At 60.0% G+C, this 23,476-nt stretch overlaps 2 protein-coding genes across 21 annotated transcripts; one reads left to right on the forward strand and one right to left on the reverse strand.

Moving 5' to 3' along the window:
• The first annotated feature begins 3,310 nt into the window (after nucleotides 1–3,310).
• On the forward strand, nucleotides 3,311–22,323 carry SNED1 (sushi, nidogen and EGF like domains 1). 20 transcript variants are annotated; one of them, XR_014933171.1, is made up of 34 exons: nucleotides 3,311–4,007; nucleotides 6,349–6,636; nucleotides 7,396–7,536; nucleotides 8,253–8,415; nucleotides 9,365–9,490; nucleotides 9,572–9,685; nucleotides 11,101–11,214; nucleotides 11,387–11,500; nucleotides 11,583–11,699; nucleotides 11,798–11,923; nucleotides 12,136–12,240; nucleotides 12,661–12,774; nucleotides 12,874–12,990; nucleotides 13,077–13,193; nucleotides 13,267–13,383; nucleotides 13,510–13,623; nucleotides 13,694–13,867; nucleotides 13,985–14,098; nucleotides 14,493–14,606; nucleotides 15,057–15,170; nucleotides 15,262–15,375; nucleotides 16,122–16,239; nucleotides 16,356–16,418; nucleotides 17,540–17,723; nucleotides 17,801–17,913; nucleotides 18,028–18,306; nucleotides 18,526–18,670; nucleotides 18,886–18,968; nucleotides 19,426–19,512; nucleotides 19,598–19,714; nucleotides 20,038–20,125; nucleotides 20,531–20,611; nucleotides 20,824–20,861; nucleotides 20,999–21,373. XR_014933171.1 is itself a non-coding variant. In XM_085512762.1 (33 exons), exons 1-32 carry the CDS (start codon nucleotides 3,483–3,485, stop codon nucleotides 20,858–20,860), a joined length of 4,665 nt encoding a protein of 1,554 aa, XP_085368888.1. In that variant the 5' UTR covers nucleotides 3,311–3,482; the 3' UTR covers nucleotide 20,861; nucleotides 20,999–22,323. The 20 variants fall into 20 exon arrangements, 15 of the variants coding, with proteins under 15 accessions (XP_085368888.1, XP_085368889.1, XP_085368893.1 ...); XR_014933170.1 differs by lacking the exon at nucleotides 20,038–20,125 and having other exon boundaries at nucleotides 20,999–22,323; XM_085512762.1 differs by having other exon boundaries at nucleotides 12,865–12,990; nucleotides 16,122–16,418; nucleotides 20,035–20,125; nucleotides 20,999–22,323.
• Nucleotides 22,309–23,457, reverse strand: MTERF4 (mitochondrial transcription termination factor 4). The gene is made up of 3 exons (XM_015871081.3): nucleotides 23,104–23,457; nucleotides 22,845–23,029; nucleotides 22,309–22,756 (listed from the first exon to the last, which is right to left on the reverse strand). The coding sequence occupies exons 1-3, from the start codon at nucleotides 23,450–23,452 to the stop codon at nucleotides 22,343–22,345; spliced, it is 948 nt and encodes a 315-aa protein (XP_015726567.2). The 5' UTR covers nucleotides 23,453–23,457; the 3' UTR covers nucleotides 22,309–22,342.
• Nucleotides 23,458–23,476: the final 19 nt, after the last annotated feature.

The raw sequence follows: 23,476 nt of genomic DNA on the forward strand, positions 1-23,476 counted from the left end.
TTTATCCTGGGAAATGAAAACAATTTATTTAATGATGGATCATCCCTTTCTCTGGTCACTGACCTCCTGGGCTCGTTTCTGCTGAGCTCGGCGGAAAACGCCAGGCTCGTTGTGGATCCCATCTGCGGGTGGGGGAAGGGAGGGGGGGAGCTTACCCTCGGCCTTCCCAAAAACACAGCCCCGGGGAGCGGGCCGGGGCCGCCGGGGGTGGCTCTGGGCAGCATCAGCACTTTTCCATACCCTTGGGATCAGGGGATGGATGCAGGGCAGGGGCCGTCCAGCACCCGTCCCGCTCCCCTTCGGTCCTTCCTGGGCCGTGTCCTGTTGCTCCCAACGTGGTTCTTGTAAAAATGCATAAATATTTACACAAGAGTAATTTAAAAAACACGCTGTGTCAAGTAATTGAAGCACCAGCACATCCGAAGGGCTTTTGGCCCTATGGGGAACACCACATCACCACAACGTGATGCTGGAGGTGTTTGAGGGCTGCGGGATGCGGGTGCTGGGTGAGTGCATCCCTGCGTCACTGCGTGGGAAAGGGTCACCGTGTGGGTCTGCAGGACAAGTATCTTCCTTGGCTGTGTCCTTGGTGGGCACGGTGGGGGCATTACCATCACCATCAATGGTTGGATTTGGTGATCTTAGAGCTCTTTTCCAGCCTCATGAGTGGGTATGGCAGGGATGGGTAGGCGGCTGGATGAGATGATTTTAGCAGTCTTTGCCAACCTCAGGGATGTGATGATTCTACAAGTTGTCAGGACGCTGCTGGTTTGGGGACTGCAGTGGAGAGGTTTGCTTGCACAAAGGAAAGCCACAGCTCAGCGGTTGCCCCCCTCCCACTGTCTTTAACTGCTTTGAATCTGGTCCCACCTTCAGCCCTGGGTCCTGCACCAGCACGGCTTGGGAGATGACATTCATCCCCTGCCCTGCTCCCACCTCCTTTTTGGAGGTGCCCGCAGCCTGAACCCCACCGTCCTTCTCTCCTTAGTGACCCCACTCCTGGGGCAGGGGGATGGAGCGTGTCCAGGGGCAGCACCACAAGCAAACCCTGCACCTAGCAGAGCCCCCAGTGCCTCCAGCTGCAGGCCTTGTTTCCTTCCCTGTAGGACCCTGGGAATGGAGAGAAAACCCAGCCCAGGTCCGGAGCTGCTCCACGTGCTGTGGGGCTTTCAGGGAGACCCGGGGAGCTGTTAAAGATGCAGAGCCTGCTGAGCCCTGGTGCGTTTGGGTGGAGGGGCCAGCGGGTCAGCACGAAAGCACTCGTATTAAATTCAAGCACATGGTTTGGATTTCGCTCTCCCCCTCTGCTACAGCTAATTAGGCCAAGTCCAGAGAGTGTCCCCGCTGATCCCCAACACATGTGTGACACTGGCGGTCCCTGCAAGCCCTGTCCCTAGGCGGGGGGGTAGGGGGCCCTCCAGGTGGCCCTGGGATGCGTGTGTGTGCACACGTGTGTGCGTGTGCATGGGAAAGGGGGCAGGGGGGGGAGGCGAGGAAGAGATTATGTTTTAATGAAGTTTTGAACTCATTATCTGGCCCGCATTCAAAGAATGCAAGAACGCTAATCATGCACATGAATGCGTGTGGTGGGAAGTGGCTGGAGGGGGGCCAAGAATAGCGAGGTTACTGCAACACACATCCCGTGCTCCCGCACCGTGAGTGCTGTTCTGCACAGCCGGGCACAACAGAGCCACTGTGCCACCATGGGGCCCAGGGGCACCCGGTCACCGTGGGCTGGATGAGCACTGATGGCTGGTGGCCACTTGGTGACCTGCAGGATGGCAGCGAGCAGAAGGAAATGGCTCACGGTGATGTTCAGTGGAGCCGCTCTGCTCTGTGCACGGGAATGTGGCTCTGTCAGACCCCGAGCAGAAGGTGACCCCAGGACCTGCTCCGGTTCCCAGCCTGGTGCACAGCCACATTGAGCCCTATGGCTCTCAGCAAACCTGGGGTGGGCATGGAGGCTCCTGGCCCCATACTGAGGGCTGACAAAGGAGAGGAGAGCTCTGAATGCATCACCGCAGCCACTACAGGCGAGGGAAAGAGGCACTTTGGAAAGGCAGCACCAAGAGTGCAGGCAGATGCTGAGGGAAAGGGCTCTTTTCCCTGCTCTCCTCCCCAGCGCTGAGCCCGGCTTCACACTGGGTCCATCTTCTGACCCAGAGGAAATGGCTCCGGGCTGTGGCCAACAGCTGTTTTCCTGCCTTGGTTCCTGCTTTCAATTTAGTGTCCCAAATTCCGACAGCACGACGAGGCCATCACTACATCCCCAAACCCATCCATGCTGCAGGATGGGAACCCCCCTCCCCAAGAGATGTGCCATGCAGGGATGCTCTAGTGGGTACATGGGGTGCTCTGGCTAAAAGGGGTCGCACCATCGGGGTGTGGGGTCAGCCTGTACCCACAACCCCGAGGGTGGATGTGACCCATGTGCAGGCAGGAGCAGGGCCAGCATGTGGGTGTGGGGCGGCAGCGGGGCCGGGGGCTGCAGTGTACCCCCACATCACTGTGTCCTGTGGGATGGTGAGAGGAGCACAGCCTTAATGCCTTCCAGAAGATCAGCTGCGAGTGGCCAGGGAGGGTAATTCGTATCAAACTCATAAACCCTTTATTAGTGTCTCAGGGGGGAAATCCGGATGTGGCCGTTTATTTATTTTGGATTTCGCCTTTTTTTTTTTTCTTTCTTTCTTTTTTTTTTCCCTTCCCCTCTCTTTTCCTTTCAACGCTGCCTTCCAGGAGATTTTTAAAGGGCCAGGCCTGCCTCGTTGCTCTCTCTGAGCTCCGTGTGCTCAGTGCATTGCGTAGCGCTGCCTTTGGGGCCACGGACACAGCACTGGGGGTTGCACTGTGCTGGGGGTGCCGCTCATTGCGCTGTGAGCTGATTCCTGCTGGAGGGGGCTGCTCCCCACGCCGCGTGTCCCTCCCTTTGGGGACCCTTCTCTCTGCATTGACGGCACCCACGCTGTGAGTGCAGCCCTTCAGCCCTTACATAACGCGGTCCTTGGCCGGCGCTCAGCGCACAGCACGGCCTCACCGCAGCGCTCGCACCGTGGGGGCACAGAGCGCAGCCCCCCATCCCACCCCATATCCCAACACCCCCCACACTGTTTCTCACGCCCCCAGGGCCACCTGCAGCCCACGGCATCCCCCTGTGGCACCCCGGCTCCCCGCAGCGTTTCCCAGCACACCCTCCGGATAATAACCGCGTTGTTTCGGGCTTGCTTTGGGTTGGCTACTTTCTTTTTTTTTTTTTTAATTAGCCTGATTTTTCTTTTTTCTTTCTTTCTTTCTTTTTTTTCTCTTTCCGAGGAGACAAAGAGGCCCTTGAGCCGAGCAGCGGAACTTCAAACATGGCATTCCTGGAAAGAATTTCCTGATAATATTTTTAGCACCTGAAAAAAAAAAATAAAAAGGGGAAAAAAAAAAAAGGCAAATCCCGGCGTTTGTTTCCCCCCCCCCCCCCCCGCTGTCGGGCCCCGCTCATGGCAGCAGCCGCCAACCGGGGCCGCGCGAACACCCCGCGCGTGGGGACCCCACGGCCACGCCTCCTTCATTTGCATAGCCACTCCCGCCACGCGATCGGCTCTCCTATTGGTCAGCTGAGCCCGGGCTATGCAAATGCGCCCCCCGAGGGGCGCGCCGAGCGAGTTTCCCCGCGGGCAGCGCAGAGCGGGGAGCTGCGGGCACGGTCCGGGCACGGCTCCGTTCAGGGCTCCGTTCAGATCCGTTCTGCTCCGCCATGTCGCTGCTGCCGGTACCGGCGTGAGCGAGACTCGGTCCGGAGTGCGACGGGCGCGGCCATGCGGGGCCTGTCGTGCTGGGTGGCGCTGGCGGCGCTGCTGGGCGAGTGGCTGCGGGCGGGCGGCGTGGTGCCGCTGGCGGATTTCTACCCGTTCGGGCCGGCGCAGGGCGATGCCGCCACGCTGAAACAGGACGACGGCGGCTCCGAGCTGCGGCCCCTCTCCGTGCCGTTCCCCTTCTTCGGAGCGGGGCACACCGGGCTCTACGTGAGTGGGGGCCCGCCCAGGGGGGAGCGGGGCAGGCGGGGCCGTGCCGCGGTCCGAGGCTGCCGGCCGCAATTCTGTCCCTCCGAGCCTCTTCTCTCACCTTCCTGCCTTCCTTTCTCTTGCTTTAACGCTCCCGTTGCAGCTCTCAGACGGGTGGCTGCGTGAGCCCTGTTGAATCCGGAGCGATACCGAGGGCAAACAGCGAAGCTCAGCCTTTAGGGAGCGAGCGGAGGCGGCCGCAGGGCCGGGCGGTGCCGGTGGGGCCGGGCATGGAGCAGATGTTGTGGGGTCTCGGGCCGGGAGCTGAGCGGCAGATGTGGGACGTGCCTGCCGCTCTCCATGTGCGAGTCATTAATGGGGCTGACAGGACGCACTGGCATCTGCTGAGCGTTCTAAAATTGCCTTTCCTCCGAGGGCTGTACGACCTTCTGCTTTCCGTGCCGTTCCCACCCGGGGATGCTGGTGTGCGGCCGTGTCCCATGCAGCGGCCATCAGCTCTAAGGAGCGTTCTGTCTTGCTCTGGGATGGGCTCCCATCGGCAGCACCCAGCAGTGGAAGCATGTCCGTGTCCCCGTCCCTCTCTCCATGCTGGCCAGCCTCCAGAAAGCCTTCATTTCTGCTGACACTGAATGCACCACGATCACGCTGGTCGCTCAGGGAGGCAGCAGGCAGATAGCCTGACCACAGTCACGCTTTGGTGCCAAGCCTTGAAGCTGAGGTCTTGGGAAGGAGCAATCGTTGTGCTTATCTTGGGCTGACCCAGCAGTGTGCTGGGATGAACCCTTGACTGCTGATGCTTCCTCTCAAAGCATCATCGAAGCAGTGAGGGGTGGTCTGATGGCCTCTGAGCGAGCTGGGATCTGGGAGTGCTCTGCACAGATTGCAGGGACCTGGCACAGCGAGAGGAGGGTTGTGCAGGCTGCTGGGCTTGGCTGGGTGTTGCCCAACATGCAGGAAGGGATGGGCACGGCACAGGGGCTTGCTGCGACCTGTCCCATACTTTCCCCTCTGGAGCCCAGCCTGTATGTCTGTGCCATGGGCAGACACACAGCTGGCAGCCTGATCCTGCTTGGGACCCTGCTGTGCACGGCTCCGTTTGGAGCAGCTGGCATGCAAGGTGTCCTATGGGCAGTTGGGCTGGAGAAACCCAGCTCTGTTGGGTTGGAGGAGCAGGAGAAGATGGGCAGGTGTGGATTACCTGGCGGTCATGCTCCCTGTGCTTTTGGACAGTTGGTGTCTCAGTGGGCTCATCCCATTTCTCTCTTTTGGCCCAAGTTGACCAACAATTCAGAGCAGATTGATGGGGCACACCACGATTTGTGCCCATTCCTGCTGGGATGCTCTGATCCGTTGTCTCAGCTGCAGGCACGCATTGCTTGGACCTCGCTGGTTCAACCTCGTGTGTCTTTGGCACAGGGATTGCTCTGGGATGAAAAGATGCACTGTCCTCAGGGCCAGATGGCTTCGGTGTCTGCCTTGAGGGGGGTGGCCCTGTAGGGGTGGCTGTCACCTCATGTCCCCAGGGAGCCACACACAAGCTGTGGCCAGAGCACGAGGCCCAAAGTGCAGGGCTTGACCCTGGGGGTCCCTCCGGGCCTGCCCTTTCCTCTGTAAAACAAACAAAAAACCCCTTTCTTGGCACTGATTCTCTCCCATCTTGCTTTAATAAGGGGAAGAATGTTCCTCTGCGGACACTGTGAGGTTACAGAGGGTTTTCTGAAAGGGAATGGCGTTTCCCTCAGTCACAGCGGGGCCTGCCCTGTGCCGCTGCCTGTGGCTCTTGGGACCCTACAAATGGCCGCAGCCAATGCAAAGGGCTGCAGGGTGAAGCAGCCCCCCTGGAACTGTCACACCTGTGTGCCCACACCTCCCCAGCCACTAATTAACAGAGTTAATCAGCACTAGGAACATAGGGCCCATGAGAGTGGGCACCCCGTGCTGCCTGCCTGTGCCTGGTAGGCCTCAGTGGGCCGACTGTGCTGGGTGCCTCTCATTAACCATCATGGACCACTGCTCTGTGTGCCCCCAGCACAGGCCGGTGCTCATGCAGGCATCCTGCTGGGCCTGGCAGTGCTCTGGCAGGAGAACAGGGCTGGGTTTGTTTGGTGGAGGTCGGGGGGTGAGGCCACTTTCCCGGCCTGGCCGCCCGTGCTTCAAAGGGCAGGAAGGGGAAACGCTCAAATATTTGTGGAAGGAGGCTGCGGGGGGAACAGGCGAAGCAAAAAGTGCCTTTAAAACAAGAATTCAGCACGGCTGGGGCTGAGAGGGCAGCGGGGATGGCCCCGTGGGCGCAGCTCAGGGCCGGCATCATCCTTGCCTGCTGTTCCCCCCTTGTCTGCAGGTGAACAACAACGGGATCATCTCCTTCCTGAAGGAGGTCTCCCAGTTCACACCGGTGGCCTTCCCGATCTCCAAGGACCGGCGTGTGGTGGCGGCTTTCTGGGCGGACGTGGACAACCGACGGGCTGGTGATGTGTATTACCGGGAGAGCCAGGACCGGGCCATCCTGGAGCGGGCGACCAAAGACATCGCGCAGTACTTCCCCGAGTTCCCCGACTTCTCCGCTCAGTGGGTGTTCATCGCTACCTGGTACCGAGTCACTTTCTTCGGGGGAAGCTCGTTTTCTCCGGTGAGTGGTTGGGGGCACCCATGGGAGTGGGCAGTGCTTGGCATTCTCTGATGTGGGAGGGAGCAATTTGCTTAGGGGTGGGTTCTTTTTAAGAGTAACAATGAAGGAAACAGAGCTTTGGTGTCTTCAGCAGGTTCCCCTCTGACTGTGCTGAGGAGCCTGGGTTTGTGCCTGGAGCTCTGAGCCCCTGTGCTGGTGGTAGGCTTGGCTCTGAGGCTTTGTTCCTCTTTGCTGTGAGCCTGACCGCCATCCTGCAGCTTTCTTCTAAGCTTCAGGGATCCAGAGGCAGGTTTTCATACCAGAATAAGTTTGATTTCCCATTCAGGAGTGCGGTATTCACTGCACTTGGAGAACCTGGAGAACCTCCTGTTTCCCATTAGAGCCCCAGCAGCTGCATGCTGGCCACTTCTTGCTCCCTGGGCTGGCTGCTCCACCATACTGTAGGGCTGTGCCACTCGCTGTCCTCCCCTGCAGCACTGCTGGGAATAGGAATTTGTCTCTGAAAGAGTATCAGTGTGAGGCACTGGGGTTCCTTAGTCTTGGCTTGTCATGGGCTGAGGCCGTTTGGCACAAAAGTGCTGCTCTGTACAGTGAGCTGAGCTCTGGTGCTGCTGCTCCCGCGGGCTGGGGGCTCATGGCCATCTTTTCTGGGAGAGGAGTCAGTGCTGAAGGAAGCCCCTACTGCTGCACGCTGTAATTTTTTGACCCGCTCACTCTGTGACTGTGCTCCCTCACTGCCTTCTCTCCTCCGTCCCGCAGGTAAACACTTTCCAGATCGTCCTCATCACGGACGGCAAGCTCTCCTTCACCATCTTCAACTATGAGTCCATCACCTGGACCACGGGTATGCACGCCAGCAGTGGGGGGGACTTTGCTGGGCTTGGCGGCATCGCAGCTCAGGTAAGCAGCTCCCCCAGGCAGTGTCTGAGCCCAGTGCACTCAGTGCTCTTTGCATTCCCTAGAGCCGCTCTGGCAGCGTGGTGTGGCCTGTGGATTTTTGGTGGTGGCTCCCTCCCTCCCCCTGCTTTTTTAAAGTTCTTAAATATCCGTGTGTGCTCTCATTCCCAAAGCTGAGACCATATAGGGGACTTTGTTATAACGAAACCACGGTTCTTTATCTTGGCTGCTGCCTCTTAGTTCCTTTTCCTTCCTAACCTCAGACTTTAAGAGCAGCCCGTCAGCTGCTGCGGCCAGCACAGCTTTCGCTTGTATTTTTATTTCATCCTTGTGTGCGTTGTTGTGTTTAAGAGGGGAAAAAAAAATGCAACCCAGTCCCCATTCGGATGTGTGAATTTACCACCAGTTGATCTGTCCTTGGCTCCTTGCCTGCCCGCCTGCAGGAAATCGCAGGTGTAGAGGAAAGAGACACGTTTTGAATCCCCAAATTCAGGAGCAGGGTGGGTTTTACGGATGTAAACAGAGCACAGTGAGCCTGTGCTCCTCAGCACAGGGAAAAGCAGTCATCCCAGGGAATGATCCATCACTGCAGGGATGCAGAAAGAACCCGCGTGGTAGCAACGGCGTGTGGTCCAGCAGAGCACCCCCTCATGCCGTAGCCCCTCGGATGCTGTTTTGTGGTATTGATGGCTCTTTGCTTTCTGCCCTTGTCCTTCCAGGCAGGTTTTAACGCCGGTGATGGAAAGCGCTACTTCAACATTCCCGGATCCCGCACTGACGACATCGCTGACGTGGAGATGACGACAAATGTGGGTATCCCCGGGCGCTGGGTGTTCAGAATCGATGATGCCCAGGTGCAAGTGGGGGGCTGCAGCAATACAAGTAAGAGGACAGCAGTTAGGTTTATTTAACTCCCAACCCGACCCCAAACTGTTCTCCAGCCCTATCTTTCCCTGCCTCAATCCCCACCCTCACCTCCCACCCCCCGAGGGGAGAGAGCAGTGACCCACGGGTGGAGCAGACAGCTCGAGGGGCTTGGGGGGGGGAGGGAGGGGGTGCAGCAATGGGCACACCATTGTTGGAGCCACCAGCCCCCTGCATGGCTGCAGGAAGTGTGGCTGCTGGGCTCTGTGCCTGGGGATCCCCAGTCTGGTTGGGATCTACCCGCTTGTGCTGGGATGGAAAACGCCAATGGGGAGGAAAGCTCCTGAGACCAATACAGGCTGTGGGGTACTGGGGAGGAGGTGAGGGGAAATGTGAGGGGCCCTGGCACCGCTGTGGGGCTGGGCTGTCACCCTTAGGGCAGCTCATCTGTCCTGTGGGGCCTCAAGGCAGCACAGGGGCTGTGCCCAGCCATCCCAGCGCAACTTCCACAGAGCCATTGGCCTCCTGTTCCTTGTCCCTGCCCCACCCTGGCTTTGTTTTCTTACCCGCTAATCTACGCGTGTTTCATATGACCTGTGGGTTTGCTTTGGACAGGTTCTCCCATCCATCCCTCTTCCCCTCTGCCCCGGGCCATAGGCAAGGGCTGACTGGATAACACTCACTGTTTGTCCCTGCCCAGTAGGGCTCTGGCCCTGCCTCCCCACTCCTGAAGCAAGAATAAAACCTTCACCCTGCCTGTGAGCAGCGAGCCCATCTGTGGGGCACACAGCCCCCAAGTGCGGGCTCCCCAAGCTCCCTGGAGAGCCGGGTGACCGTATCCAGCCCCATGCACGGACGGCGGGGCTGGATGGATGTTGGGACGGACCCCGGCGGTTGCGTGGCTGGAATGCAGCGTGTCAGCCCAGCCGGAGCGGGCTGTGAGCGGAGGGCGTGCGTGTCTCCGCAGCCTCCGTGTGCCTGACACTGCGGCCCTGCCTGAACGGGGGGAAGTGCATCGAGGACTGCATCACTGGGAACCCCTCCTACACCTGCTCCTGCCTGGCGGGCTTCACAGGGAAAAGGTGCCATGTTGGTGAGCAGCCTTCCTGTGCCTCCAGCCTCCCTGCTGCCTCCTTGCCTGCCCTGAGCCCCTGTTCTCCCCGTGCTCTTTCAGACGTGGATGAGTGTCTGTCTCACCCGTGCCAGAATGGAGCCACCTGCATCAACAGCGTCAACAGCTTCAGCTGCCAGTGCCCACCAGGCTTCAGAGGTGCCAGCTGTGAGATCGGTGAGTGTCGCGCTGAGATTTGGCCATTAGAGTGGGCTCTGCTGCTTGGAGAGTGATTGGCACCCATCGTGCCTGCTGGGCATCCCAGATCTGTTCTGAGATGTATTGGCTCCTCCCTGCAGGCAGTTGGAGCAGAGCATTGCGTTTAGCTGCCCTGTGTGGGAAGGGGATGCATGTGCATGGGTATGTTGCCTTTGGAGTGGGGTGCCTAGGGATGGAGGAGCATTGGGGGCTGTGCCACCAGGTCGGCAGAGCCAGCTCACAGGTGTCAGAGTTGCTGTGAAGCATCCTACTGCCCCATCCTACTGCCCCAGTTTTGGGCAGTCCTCCTGGTTCTGAGCCATGTCCACAGTGTTCAGAGAACCACCGATATCCCCAGGCAGGGATGGAGATGCAGTGGGGCTCTGGGGCTCTCAGACACCCCATGTGCCCTTGCACCGTGCCTACGGGATGTGCAGAGTTCATGTGGGCAGGCTGGGAAGATCTCAGTTGTTTTCTGAGAGCGTAGAGGAGCCAATGACAGGCAGCTGCTCTCCTGCAGCCTCCCCAGCTGTGTTTAGTGGGAAGCCCCTGTTAGACTGTGAGCAGTGCTGGGGAAGGGTCTGCTTGCCTTGTGGTCACCCGCTGGAGGCACAGCAGCTCCGGGCAGTCAGGCTTTGTACAGCAGCTCCCGCTGTGCCCCGGGGACGAGCGGCTTCCAGCGGGAGCCGTGCTGGGCGCCGAGCACCGCGGTCTTGGATCACAACTTGCTGAAAGCAAAGGAAACTTTGCTCTGGCAGCGAGCGCTTCCTCCGCTGGCAGCCTGCTCCCAGGAGTGCTTGTCCCAGCATGGCTGTGAGCATCGTGCCCGCTGCTTTCTCTGCGCTGGAAAGCGCCGGTGCTTGGTGCCTGAGCAGGGGTCTTGGGGGAGCCCTGCTCCATGGGGGGCTTTTACAAGTGGCACTCGAGTCCTGAGCCCCTGGGAGCACCTGGGCTCGCTCCTAGGCTCCCGAGCCCCGGCTCGCCTCCGGATGAGTCACTGCTAATGCAGGCAGCAACATCCGCCGGGGGGAAAAAGGCATCTGCTCACAACACCTCTCCTCTGGGCGTGGGGACAGCAGTGAGGGCTGATGGCCAAGGGGCTCGCACTGGAGCCAGGTTTCCACGGAGCAGAGCAACGGGGCAGGCTCTGCTGGCGGTGCCGGCTCGCCCCGCGCTGGCGCTGGGCTCTGTGTGAGCCTTCGTGCCGGCAGGGAGGGAGAGCGGGGAGTTTCCTTTGGGGGAGGGATCCCGTACCCAGAAAGCAAAGCTGGATGGAAGCATTCTGAGCTGTCCTTGCCCAGTACTGCCTTGGCAGCGGCAGAGGACACGGTGTGCTGGTCCTGCGTGTGGATTGATCCACCCCCTTCTCTTTGCTGTCCTTTGCTTCTTTGCAGAAGAGTCACCGTGTGAGACCAAGGTGTGCCAGAACGGTGGGACGTGCCAGGTGGTAAATGGGACAGCGGTGTGCACGTGCCAGCCGGGGTATGCAGGAGGAGACTGCGAGACAGGTGGGCACTGATCAGCAGCAGGAGCCCATCTGGCAGGGATGGAGTTGTGTCCCACTTTGTCAAGCTGCATTCCCTCCCCTTTGTCCCAGCCCAGCCTTATTCCTTGGTCCCTGAAGCTGTAAGTCTGTGGTGTTGTGTGTGTCCAACCAGCCCTCCCTACCCTGTGTTACAGACGTGAACGAGTGTGAATCCAGCCCCTGCCTGAACGGAGGGCACTGTGTTGACCTGGTTGATAACTACACGTGTGTGTGCCTGGAGCCCTTCGTGGGACAGCGCTGTGAGACAGGTGCCTGGTGCCTGCATGCCCGGGGCAGCCAGCGGCAGTTCCCGCTGCCCCCCTCTTGGGCTCATCGCGTCCTCCCCTCCAGACCCCTCCTCCTGCGAGGACCGGAGCTGCAGGAACCGGCAGACATGCAACTACATCCGCCCGGGACGCTACATCTGCACGTGCTCCCCGGGCTATTATGGCAACAACTGCCAATACGGTGAGTGCGGGGATGTCACGGTGGCACTGGGATGTGTGGAAAGGGCACCTCTTGTGTCCCTTCCCAGGACATCCCCAGCAGCATCTCCCTCCCTGCAGGTGGCCCCCGTGTGCCCAGCGCCTGCCTCTCCAACCCCTGCCAGAACGGGGGCAGCTGCCTGGAGCTGGAGCAAGGCTATGCCTGTGACTGCCCAGAAGGCTATGCTGGGCAGGACTGCCATGACAGTGAGTACCCAGAGTCTCCATTGGGGTGCCACCTTGCTGGGGAGGCAAGGGATTGCTTGTGCAATCCCAGGGAGAAGCTGCCCATGCAGAGTTTGTTCAGGGCTCCAGGACTGAGCTCTGTGCCCTGGGGCTTTTGGCTATGGGTCCTGAACTGCCCCAGTTAGGCCGTTCTGGCACCATAATACAAAGGGAACTCCCTCCATCTCTTGCAGAGCTAACTGAGGGCTGTGAGTGTCGCAATGGGGGCAGCTGCCTGGAGGGGAATGTCACCGTCTGCCAGTGCCTGCCAGGGTATTTTGGCCTGCTCTGTGAATTTGGTAGGTGATGGCTTCTTACATGCTGCTCGAATTTTTTTGTGTTTGCTCCCTCTTCTGGACACCTAACACCAGCCTGGCTCCAATGTGAAGGATCCACCCTGTGTCCAAACTTAGCACAGCAGCCTAGCTAAGGCCTGGAGATATGCTCTTTGTAGTGAGGAGATGTCACTCTTGCTGTGCTTTGTGGTGTGCCTTTGCAAAGCCCTGGGCATGGCCTGGAGATGGAAGCTCTAGCTGAGCATGCTGTAGCTCCCTCCTGCATCCCAAAATACCATTACCATCCTTACGGCCTTCAGAGAGAGGAGTGTGGGGGGGCCATAGTCCCTCCAATCTCATTAAGCCCTGCAAAGCTCTGGGGTCTGCTTCTGGCTGGAAGGTGCTGCACTGCAGCTGATGAAGGTTCTTGCTGTGTGTTTGCAGAAGTGACCACCACGCCGTGCAATGTGAACACGCAGTGTCCAGATGGTGGCTACTGCATGGAGTATGGTGGGAGCTACCTGTGCGTGTGCCACACCGACTACGGCAGCAACCACAGTGAGTGCCCTTGGCTGGAATATGGGGACGGTGCAGGGAGGGACACGGACCGGGTGTGTTCAGGGTCTGTAGCTCTGAGGTTTTAATTTGGCTTTGCAGCGGTGCCATCCCCCTGTGACTCTGAGCCCTGCCTGAACGGGGGCTCCTGCGAGACTCAGGATGACTCCTACACCTGTGAGTGTCCCTCAGGCTTCCTGGGCAAGCACTGCGAGAGAGGTACGTGCCAGAGAGAACAGGGCCTGGCTCGTGGGGCATGGGCCTTGCTGGAGAGCCGGTGGGCATCTCGTGTTCCTCTCCTGCAGCCCGGCCACGGCTCTGCAGCACGGCACCGTGCCGCAATGGGGGCACATGCAAGGAGGCTGATGGCGAGTACCACTGCTCCTGCCCATACCGCTTCACCGGCCGCCACTGTGAGATAGGTACAGCCCTGGTATGGCGAGGGGAGGTGGGCTGCGTGTGTCCTGCTCCAGACTCAGCTTCCACTGCCCACAGGTAAACCGGACCCCTGTGCCTCAGGGCCCTGCCAGAATGGGGGCACCTGCTTCCACTATATTGGCAAGTACAAGTGTGACTGCGCCCCGGGCTACGCTGGACGGCACTGCGAGATCGGTATGTGAGAGTGCTGCTGAATGTTCTTCCCTGCTGTCCAAACCACTTTAGGGACACAGCTGGGGGTGGAGTGGCAGCTGCTCTGCACCCTGCTGGTTCCACACCGGTGCCTTCTGCCCTTCCCAGTGCCATCTCCCTGCTTCATGAGTCCCTGTGAGAATGGTGCGACCTGCGAGGACCTCGGCGGGGACTTTGTGTGCACGTGCCCCATGGGCTACACAGGGAAGCGCTGCGGGACAGGTGAGGGTCCTGTGCTGCCACAGCCCTGCCCCAGGTGCCTGAGCCACACTGACTCCCCATCTCTCTGCAGAGATTGACTGCGGCATGCCCAGCGCTGTGAAGCATGCCCAGGCCTCCTACAACTCCACCACGGTGGGCTCACTGGCCAAATACCACTGTGAGCTGGGCTACGTCCTCAGCCAGCACAACAGCCCCCGCGTCTGCCGCTCGCAGGGCGTCTGGAGCGACCCTCCTGAATGTGACGGTAGGCAGTGTCAGGAAGTGGCTGAGCCATGGCCCTGCCTTGGGGCTGTGTTGCTTCTGCCTGTGTCCATGGGACCCTGGTGCTCACCTTATCTGCCCCCTGCCCAAACTCTTGCAGAGATTGACGAGTGCCGATCTCAGCCCTGCCTGAACGGCGGCCAATGCAAAGACCGCATCGCTGAGTTCCTGTGCGTGTGCGAGCCAGGATACACGGGCCTCCACTGTGAGTTGGGTAAGAGAATGCACAGAGCTCACATGGGGAGCAGAGGAGGGAGTCCCTACGGGTGGCTGTCAGTACAGCTACAGTCATGCAACTGGGAGAGGGGGCTGCCTGTGTGCCTCCATCTCCTGCCCACTTGTGGCTCAGAGGAGCCCCCAGCCCCCATGGGGAGGGTGCACGTGATGCTTGTCCATCCATGCCAATCTGGCGTTGATGGAGCTGTGATTCCGAGGGTGCTGGGTCTGAATCCCCTGAATGGCTTTCATGTGCCTCCAACACCCCCCTGCTTGTCACATCAGTGTTTGCTGGGCTCTGAATGATATGGGGAGGAGAAACTGCATCTCCCCAAGCTTTTTGTCCTGCCTGCCAGCCCTGGCTCTGCTCTGAGCATGTCTCCTCCCTGCAGAAGTTGATGAGTGCCAATCAGAGCCCTGTAAGAACGGTGGCACCTGCAGGGACCTCCTGAGCTCTTTTGCCTGCTCCTGTCCCGAGGGCTTCGTGGGGACCCAGTGTGAAGAAGGTAGGGACCCTGCTGGGCAGGGGCTGTCACTTGGGCTCAGGGACACGGCCAGCACCTGTGCCAAGGCAGGTGCTGGGTGTCTGTCACGAGGTTGGCACTCAGTCTCAGATGCCGCTGGGGATACAGACTTAACCTTGCCCTGGAGAGAATTCAGCTGTCTGTGCTGCTCACTGCATCTTGTGTCTGCCAGCAGCAGAGCTGACACTTGTCCCTTGGGGAGGGAACAGCCCCAGCAGAGGGCTCGGGCAGAACAGGGTGCCTGTCTGCTTGGCAAGGCAGGGCACTGAGGCCACCGTGGCATTGAGCAGGGGATTCTGAAGGTGGACTCTGGCTGGCAGCCCTAGGCTACACTTTTGTGTTGCTGCTGTGGTCATGCATGGGGCTGGCTGCCAGCACATCAACTCACTGCCTGCTGCGGGTGCTTCACTGCCAGCCTGCTCTCTCCTGCAGAAGTGGACGCCTGTGAGTCAGACCCTTGTCAAAATGGAGGGGAGTGTGAAGGTGATGGAGGTTCCTACCTGTGTGTGTGCCCAGAGGGTTTCTTTGGTTACCACTGTGAGACAGGTGAGGCATGCAGGAGGGCAGTGCTGCAGCCCTGCACGGCTGCTGCTGCTGAGGCATTAAATGCCATTAATGTCTCTCTCCCATTCTGCAGCCAGTGACCCCTGCTTCTCCAGCCCGTGTGGGAGCCGAGGCTACTGCATGCCCAGCAATGGCACCCACAGCTGCACCTGCAAAGTGAGCTACACAGGCAAGAGCTGCGAAAAAGGTAAAGGCCCTGAGCAGCAGCACCTGGACGTGGTGAGGGGCTAAACAGCGGTGTGCCTGCCTTGTCACCCACCAGCAAGGGGCTTGGCCATCGGGGACCTGCAGCTCTCCTCCCCCTGGCAGGGCTTGGATCTCACCTCTGCCAGGGGAGCCCCGGCTCTGTGGATGCTGAGGGCAGATGCCAGCAGAGTTTGATCATACCAGGTGCTGGGTGGCTGCTGGAGGAGCAGCAGCACAAGAATGAGGCACATGGGGATGCCGGGGACAAGTTCCTCCAGGCTCCAGCAGTGTAGAAGGGGTTGCATTTGCTTTGGATGCCACTGGGAGAGGAGGTAAAGAAAATGGCTTAAAGCCTCCAGCTTCAGAGCTGGAGCATCCTTGAGGCCCCTAATCTGGTTTAAGCGATCCCCGTGGGGTGTTAATCTGGAGGAAGGTTGTTAACTCTGTTCCCACGTGGTCCAGTAGCTGGAGGCAGATGCTGTATTCCTAGCTTTGCCATGCAGGCTGCCTGCTCGCCCTGGCTCTGCTCAGGCCTGTAGGGGTGGCTGGGTGACCATGGCTCCTCCAGCAGACGCTTGGCACCTGGCATGACCAGCCAGTGGCAGCCATAGGGCTTCTGCAAGCTGCAACACAAGAGAGAGAGAGAGAGAGAGGACCCTGTCCTCCATCTGCATTTCGTTGCTGGGGTGTGTTCTCTAAAGATTCATGGCATTACCTCTCCCCTTTGCTTTTGCCCACACCCTGAAGAATTGCTGCCACCAACCTCATTAAAGGTGGAAAGGGTGGAGGACACTGGTGTGTTGATTTCTTGGCACCCTCCTGAGGACGCAGCCGCCAGGCAACTCATAGACGGCTACGCCGTGACGTACGTATCCTTCGACGGCTCTTACCGCAGGACAGATTTTGTGGACCGAAGTCGTTCTGCCCACCAATTGCGGGCATTAGCCTCCGGCAGAGCCTACAATATTTCTGTCTTTTCAGTCAAACGCAACGTGAACAACAAGAATGATATCAGCAGGCCTGTCATGCTCACCACGCGCACTAGTGAGTAGCGTCCTCAAGGGAATCAGGTTGTGAGTACAGGCCCTGCAGTGCCTGGGGCACTGCTCCCAGCCCGCTGCCCTACCCAGGGCTGCCTCCAACTTCTCGTGTCCTGGAGGTCTGCTCCAGCCTGAACCTGCTGGCCATGGTGTGGCTGAAAAAGGCGGTGTGCAGGCCTTGAAGTCCTGGGTTGAAAGTGCTTGGAGTAGATGGTTTTGTTTTTTAACTCTCTTCTGTGGCTAGTGAGAGCAGGGTCTGAAAAGAGTAGCCAAGCCTCCTAAGGCTACTGTGGCTGCAGCATCGTGCTGCACTTGCTGTTGGGGTCTGGGCCTGGCTGTAGTCAGCCTGGTAAAGCCTCAATGCAGGCTGGGTGGTGAGGCTGGAGTGCCCAGCAGAAAATGACCCCTGTGTTGCTATCTGGAGCCCAGCCTGGCTCAGCAGGCATAAGAGACCTCTGCTCTGTGGGTGGGGGCAGTGGAGCATGATGACAGCTCCGTTGAGCATGGACCCTTGTTGTGGGACAAGCAGATGCTGCTGCATCCTCCATCACATGTAATCCCTGGCCTGTGGATGGCTGGAGTATAAATTGAAAGCAAATTGAGGATGAAAGAGATTGGACCTGGAAAAACTTCCGTGTACAGCGAGGGAGGCCCAGGGGCTGGATCCCCTTGGTGCTGAGTTAGGCTGACCCCAGTGCTGCCCATGTGTGGCACCAGCCTAGAGGTGGCCTCGGGCTGGGAGCAGGCAGCAGGGGCCTGAGGGTGTGGGGCAGCCAGGCAGCCTCTGCCACTGGGTTAGCCTTGGGTCTGGGCCTTATCCATGCTGGTGTGTGTGGCTGGGTGGAGGCTAGAGGCCGGGCAGGCAGCACCAGGCCTGGGGATGACTACGAGCTGGACCCATGAGCTCTATGCTTGCTGAGGAGCAATCAACATGGGGACCAGGCTGAGTGCTCTTGACTCAGGGGACGCAGGGCGGTGACACTGAGCCATCGTGGTGCTGTGGATGTGCCCGTGGTGGCTCTAGGAAGGCTGGTCCAGATGGCAGGCTGGGGCATGGGAGATATGGGATGCGGGAAGGATGCTGCTGACCGTGGCCCTCCGCACTTCTCTGCTCGCTCCGGCCAGGACCGCGTCCGGTGGAAGGCTTTGAGATCACGAACGTGACGGCCAGCACCATCACGGTGCAGTGGGCTCTCCACCGGCTCAAACACTCCACCGTCAGTAGGGTGCGTGTCTCCATCCGCCAGCCTGGGGACCTGGAAGACCGCACGGTGGAGCTGAACAGCAGCGTGGCCAAGTACACCTTCCTGTGAGTGTGGCAGGCGGGCGGTGGGACCAGCTGTGCTCATGGGCTGCCCCGCTCATGTCCCCTGCCCACCTCCACAGGGACCTGCAGCCAGGAGAGCGGTACATTGTCCATGTCACAACGCTGAGTGGCATGGGGACAGAAGATCACCCCTCGGAGAGTCTGGCCACAGCCCCCTTCCACGTGTGGACGAGTGAGTGGGGCTGTGTGGTGCAGGCTGCCAGGGCCTTTGCTGGGCTGGGGTCGAGCTCCCTGAGAGGCGCGAGGTCAGACTCACACTGATCCTTTTCTCTCCCTCCTTTTCCAGGGCCTCTCCCCCCCCGCAACCTCACAGCCTCCCGCGTCACCCCCACCTCTGTGTCCATGACGTGGGAGCAGCCGCCCACGGGTGCGGTGGAGGGCTACATCATCAACGTCACCACTGCGCAGAGCGTCAAGAGCCGCTATGTGCCCAACGGGAAGCTCGCGTCCTACACCGTGCGGGACCTGCTGCCCATGCAGCGCTACCGCCTGTCTGTGACAGCTGTGCAGAACACAGAGCAAGGGCAAGTGCACAGCGAGCCCATCCACCTCTACGTCACCACCCGTGAGTGCCCGTCTCTGCCCCCAAAGCAGGTGCCTGGGTATGGGATGGGTCCCCCATTGCTGGAGGGGTGCAGAATTGCATCTCAGTGATCCATTGCTGGGGAAGGGAGCAGCACGTGGCCCAGGTGGCATCGTGTTCCCTTAGACAGCTCTAAATGGCACCCCAGGGACCCATCTTGCTGCCTGCCTCTCTCTAAGCCTGACTCTTTGTGGTCTGCAGTGCAGAAGGATGGGGCTCCGGAGAGGCGCTGGAGCCAGGCTGGCCATCCCCGTGTCCTGCGCAACAGGCTGCCCCCAGCCTTCCTGCCCGAGCTCCGCTTGCTCGCAGACCACGACACAGCTGAGGAGCCCTCACCAGCCCCCAGGTAGGCACTGGCAGACTGAGCACAGCCCCTTTCCCCAGCTGTAGCCAAGCTTAGCTCCAGCTGGGCTGTGCCCCTTGCCCACCCCAGCCTCGCTCCATGAGCTGCCCGCAGCACTTGCACTGTGCTATGAACCACCTGCAAGTGCTTCACTCAGGCTGCCTCCAGCCTTTGAGGATCCTGCCTTGGCCTGCACCCTTACGGCTGTGCTCCCCCAGGTTCACTGAGCTGGTGGATGGCAGGAGGAGGATCAGTGCCAGGTTCGGCACTTTGCCAAGCAAATCCATCACTGTGAAGACACGTAAGTGCTTTGCTGCCTTTCTGTCCCCCTTCTGTCACCATGTGCTGACTCCTCCAGGATAGGGTTACAATGAGGCAGGCTGTGGGAGCCATAGGGCAGGGCAGAGCCACTTGCCCACCTCTCCCTGGATGTGCAAATATCTGCCCCACTTAAGGAGAGGGGTGGCCTCTGGCAAGTTGGGAAGCCCAGAGATGGCTTTTGAGTGATGGGAAAGGTGGGATGCAGCATGAGCTGACCTACACTGCCAGCAGCAGATGCTGCCTCATGCTTGAGGCAAGCGAACCCCTGGTTTGCTATACCCCAGGTTCCAAAAGGGAAGGGCTGAAGTGCTGCCCCAAGCGTAGCCAGCCCCATGATGCTAGGATGGGTCCCCCTGCCTGCTGCTGCTGCTGTTGCAGAAGGGCTGCTTTTGGGTCTGGCTCAGGCTGGAAGTCACATTGACCCTCTCATTGCCCAGAGCCAGAGGCTCCCATGAGGCTGGAGAACACCGAGGAGCCCAGCCGGAGCAGTTTGGCACTGCAGCTGCGAGAGGCATGGAGCAAAAGTGAGTCTGGGCTGGGCATGGCTGGCAGGAGCTGACCGTATGGATGTGCACGGCTTTGCTTGATGGCAGTGCATATTTTTTCCAGGCATCAGGCAGAACTGCTCCACAAACCCCTGCAAGAATGGAGGCACCTGTGTAAGTGAGAGTGAATCCTACCATTGCGACTGCAGCCCGGGCTTCAAGGGCAGGCACTGTGAGCTAGGTGAGTGCTGCGCTACTGTAGGGTATGTGACAGGGCTGGCAGCCATCCCAGCAATGGGGTCCCATAGGGCACAGGTCACTGAGCAGCCCCATCCATACCCAGCTCCCAGGCTCTGGCTGAGCCTCCAGCAGCCAGGATCCTGCTGTGTCCCCTGGTACCAATAGGCTGGAACTCTCTTCTAGAGGGTCCACTCCGAGTGACAGAGCCTGGAGCTCCAGGACTGCAGTGGGGGATCCTGGGGGGCCTTGATGGCCTCCAGGGCACAGGCAGGCAGGGCCAGAGGTGGGCGTGCTGGTAGCCCCCCTCTCCTGTTCCCCAAGCAGCCTGCAAGAAGGTGCCACACTCGTGCACGCGGCTGTACTCGGAAACCAAGTCATTCCCTGTGTGGGAAGGAGGCACCTGCCACTACCTGTGAGTACTGCCCGCGGGTTGTGCTGCCCCTTCCCCTGGTGCCGAGAGCCAAGGCTGTCAGTGCGGCACGGCTCCAGGGAAGGGAGAGTGAGCACAGGGCTGTCCCGTGCCGTGGCCTTTCTGGCTGCCTGGCAAAGCCTGCACATCAGGGCATGGTGCAACCCCTGCCTGCCAGCCCAGCTCAGTGCCACCTGTCCCTGTTAGAGGGCTGGCACCATGTTGGGGCATGGGGGCCTCTGCCATGATCCCAGCCTGTTTGTGGCACAGGTACAGCAGCCCAGCTCTTTGCCCAGGCGTGCAAGAGTCAGCCACGTTCATATCAATAGGGGAAACCTCCTTCCAGCAGTTACAAACACAGCTCTGTCCTTGTTACTCCATGCAGCTCCTCTCTCTCTTTGTGTGCAGGTACAAGAGGGTATACAAGGTACACCAGGATGTATGCTACAAGGAGAGCTGCGAGAGCACCGGTTCCAAGAACACCAGCAGGTACAGCCAGCAGAAACACTGCCCTCCCTCTGCTTGGGGGTCACAGTGTGGGCCCTGGGGTGCTGTGGGCAGGGAGGGGTGCAGGGCAGCTCATGAGGCATGTGCACACTCACTGTGTCTCCTGTACCTCAAGGCTGCATTGTTAGCGCCTTGTGGGAGCAATGGGTGAGGTGCTGCAGGACTGAGGGGTCTTTTCCTTCCTTCCCTTGCAGAAGACGAAGCAACAGTCACACACTGAAGAAGCCATAGTGTAAGTGTCTGCTCCAGGCACAGGCAGAAGCTCTGATGGGGGGCAGGTCCCAGGCCAAGGCTGGCACAAGCTGGATGGGCTTTTGGGGGTTGGGGGCCCTTTGCACACCAGCTCATTCTCCTCCTGCCCCTCTGCAGGGTTCAAAGCAGTAGGAGCTTCATCCTGTCACATCTAAGGGCTTCTGAAACACCAGGAAGATCAGATCTGCTCACTGGGTTGAACGCAGCAGGGCCACCCTCCTGCCTGGCCTCAGCCACTCCCTCTCCTCCAGCCCATTAGGGACACGCAGCCAGACTGACATCCAAGCAGCGCTGCCTTCTCTCTGCCAGACCAGCAGTGCCTTTGCCCTGCCCTGCCTTACCTGCCCCTGGGGGTCCCTCAGCCCCTTTGGGCTTCTGGCTCTGCTCTGGACCCAACAGGCTGAGCCCACCAGCAGCTCTACCAACCTGTTTTCATAACCCAAGGTTATAAGAAGTTACCTATAACCCCCAAATAAAACAATTGAACATGGACCCCAAAGCCTTAGCTATCCCACGGTCTGGTGGGGAGGAGGTCTTTACATCTGTTTCCTACATCCAGGCAGCTTCCACTGCCCCCATTTGGTTGTCCTTTACTTTGTTTTATAAACAATGTGTGGTTTTAACCACCTTTCCAGCTCAGAAAGTGATGGAGCACCTCGCCTATACCAGGCAGGCTGGCAGCAGGGGGTGATGCTGCGCTCAGTGTGACACAGCACAAGGTGCCACCCCCCCCTGCACCCTGTCACCCAGTGGGGCTGCTGCCATCCCCGCGCTGTTTGTGGGTCCCCCGGTGACTGTAGCAGAGCCAGCAAAGAAGAGGAGGGGGGGGAAAAAAAGTAGCTTAGAAACGTTCCTAGTTGTTGTGAGTTTGTACGACGATGCTAGTTAAACATAGATTTGTGTATTGCCATACACGGTGTATATTATAAATTAATACGTACCAGAGATATATCGTAGTTACATAGTGTTGTGTCCCTGGCAGGAGGGGGGACAGCCCTGCAGTGCCTGTCTGAGCGCTGGGTTAAGCAGCAGGGTGCCCTGCAGCGCTGGGGATGCTTCTGCCATGGGGAGAACCAGGTTTGCAGGTGGAGCCCTTGTTTATCTCTAAGGCTGTGGCCGCAATGGGATCCTCCCGTTGGAAAACCAGCCCCTGGGGTTGTGAGCTTAAGGATCCGGAGCAGGCTGGGCTGTGCCCCACAGCGGGGCCTGGCCCCTCTGCTGCCCTGCGCTGGAGCTGCCCTCCCTGCAGCGCTAAGACAGCAGCCTCCAGCACAGCACGAAACACAGCCAAAAGGTTTTAACTTAGTCTTTAAAAGAAATTAGTTATTGGGGTTCCGTGGGTGTTGGTGTTTTTATTTTCGGAGTGGGGGGAGGGGGGTTGTTTTTTGTTCGGTTTGGTTTTGTTTTTAATAAATAAATAAAAACACTTTATAGAAACGCTATATTGTGTGGAGCAGCTGGTCAATGAGCTGGGGGGGGACGCGGGGCAGCTCGGGAGGGCTCGGTGCTGGGCAGGTCCTTGTCATCTCCATGTGCGTGCAGTGCAGCACTGCCCTCCTCTTCCTCTTCGTCCTCCTCTTCATCCTCCTCCTCCTCCATCTCCTGCTCCTCCTCCTCCCGTGCCAGCAGCCGTTTGAACACCTCGTACTCCTGGCTCGTTGCGCGGGCTGTGCCGGCCACGAAGTCTCCGTCGTCCGGCCGCAGCACGTCCCGCAGCGCCGGGTTGTCGCTCTGGCTCTGCCCCTTGTGCGGGGTGCGGTACAGCCCCCGGCGCTCCAGGAAGATGTGGCGGTTCCTGAGCTCGGCGAAGGGCGTGCAGAACAGCCGGGCCTTCACCATCTCCTTGTGCCGGACGCCCATCCTGAAGTACGCGTACTGCGCGTGGAAGCACACGGAGCTCAGCGGCACACGGAGCTCAGCGCCGCCCGGGCCGTGCCCGCAATCCCGGCGCTCCGCCCCGCACCTGGAAGTGGAGCTGCACGCGGTCCGGCTCCTCCAGCAGCACGTGGGGGCAGCTCCGCAGCAGCTCCGCCAGCTGCTCGGCCGTGAACAGGCACCGCTCCCGCAGCAGCCGCACCACCGCCTCCATCCTCCGCCGGGGCAGCGTCAGCACCTCGGGGCAGCGGCCCGCAGCGCTCTGCAGCCGGGCTATGAGCGGGGATATGGGCTGAGCGGGGACACGGGGCGCTCCCGGCCCGGCCTCCTCCCATCCCCGGCCCTACCTCCTTCCAGCCCCAGCCGCCGCAGGTACCCGGCGCGCTCCTTGAGCTGCGCGCTCCCCATCCGCAGCAGCTTCGGGCTCCGCTCCATCAGCCCCAGCGCCGCCTCGGCGCTCAGCCCCAGCAGCAGCAGCTGCGCCGCCGTGTCCACCCGCCGCTGCGGCTCGAGCCCCGGCTGCAGCAGGAGGAGCCGCCGGGCCTGCGCCTGGCTGAAGCCCATGGCCAGCAGCTCCGCAGCATCGCCCTGCTCCGAGCCCGGCGTGCAGCAGCGGGGCCGGGAGGACGGGACCAGCACCGGGACGAGGGCACGGGGCGCGGGGAGCCGCAGCACAGCCAGCAGCCGAACCGCCATGGCTCGGGGAGGAGCACAGCACCG

This window comes from Coturnix japonica, chromosome 12, assembly GCF_054131305.1.
Source record: "Coturnix japonica strain WE chromosome 12, WE-NBRP24, whole genome shotgun sequence".
Lineage (NCBI taxonomy): Eukaryota > Metazoa > Chordata > Aves > Galliformes > Phasianidae > Coturnix > Coturnix japonica.

Excerpts from the sequence above, each read along its gene's own strand:
- SNED1 (XM_085512762.1), top strand. The coding sequence starts at position 3,483 with ATGGCAGCAGCCGCCAACCGGGGCCGCGCGAACACCCCGCGCGTGGGG. Across the intron at positions 13,868-13,984 it reads CGACCCTCCTGAATGTGACG|AGATTGACGAGTGCCGATCT; the intron begins GTAGGCAGTGTC and ends AAACTCTTGCAG. Across the intron at positions 19,715-20,034 it reads GGGCAGGCACTGTGAGCTAG|CAGCCTGCAAGAAGGTGCCA; the intron begins GTGAGTGCTGCG and ends CTGTTCCCCAAG.
- MTERF4 (XM_015871081.3), bottom strand. The coding sequence starts at position 23,452 with ATGGCGGTTCGGCTGCTGGCTGTGCTGCGGCTCCCCGCGCCCCGTGCC. Across the intron at positions 23,030-23,103 it reads GCGGCTGGGGCTGGAAGGAG|CCCGGCTGCAGAGCGCTGCG; the intron begins GTAGGGCCGGGG and ends CCCCGCTCATAG. Across the intron at positions 22,757-22,844 it reads GCGTGCAGCTCCACTTCCAG|TACGCGTACTTCAGGATGGG; the intron begins GTGCGGGGCGGA and ends TTCCACGCGCAG.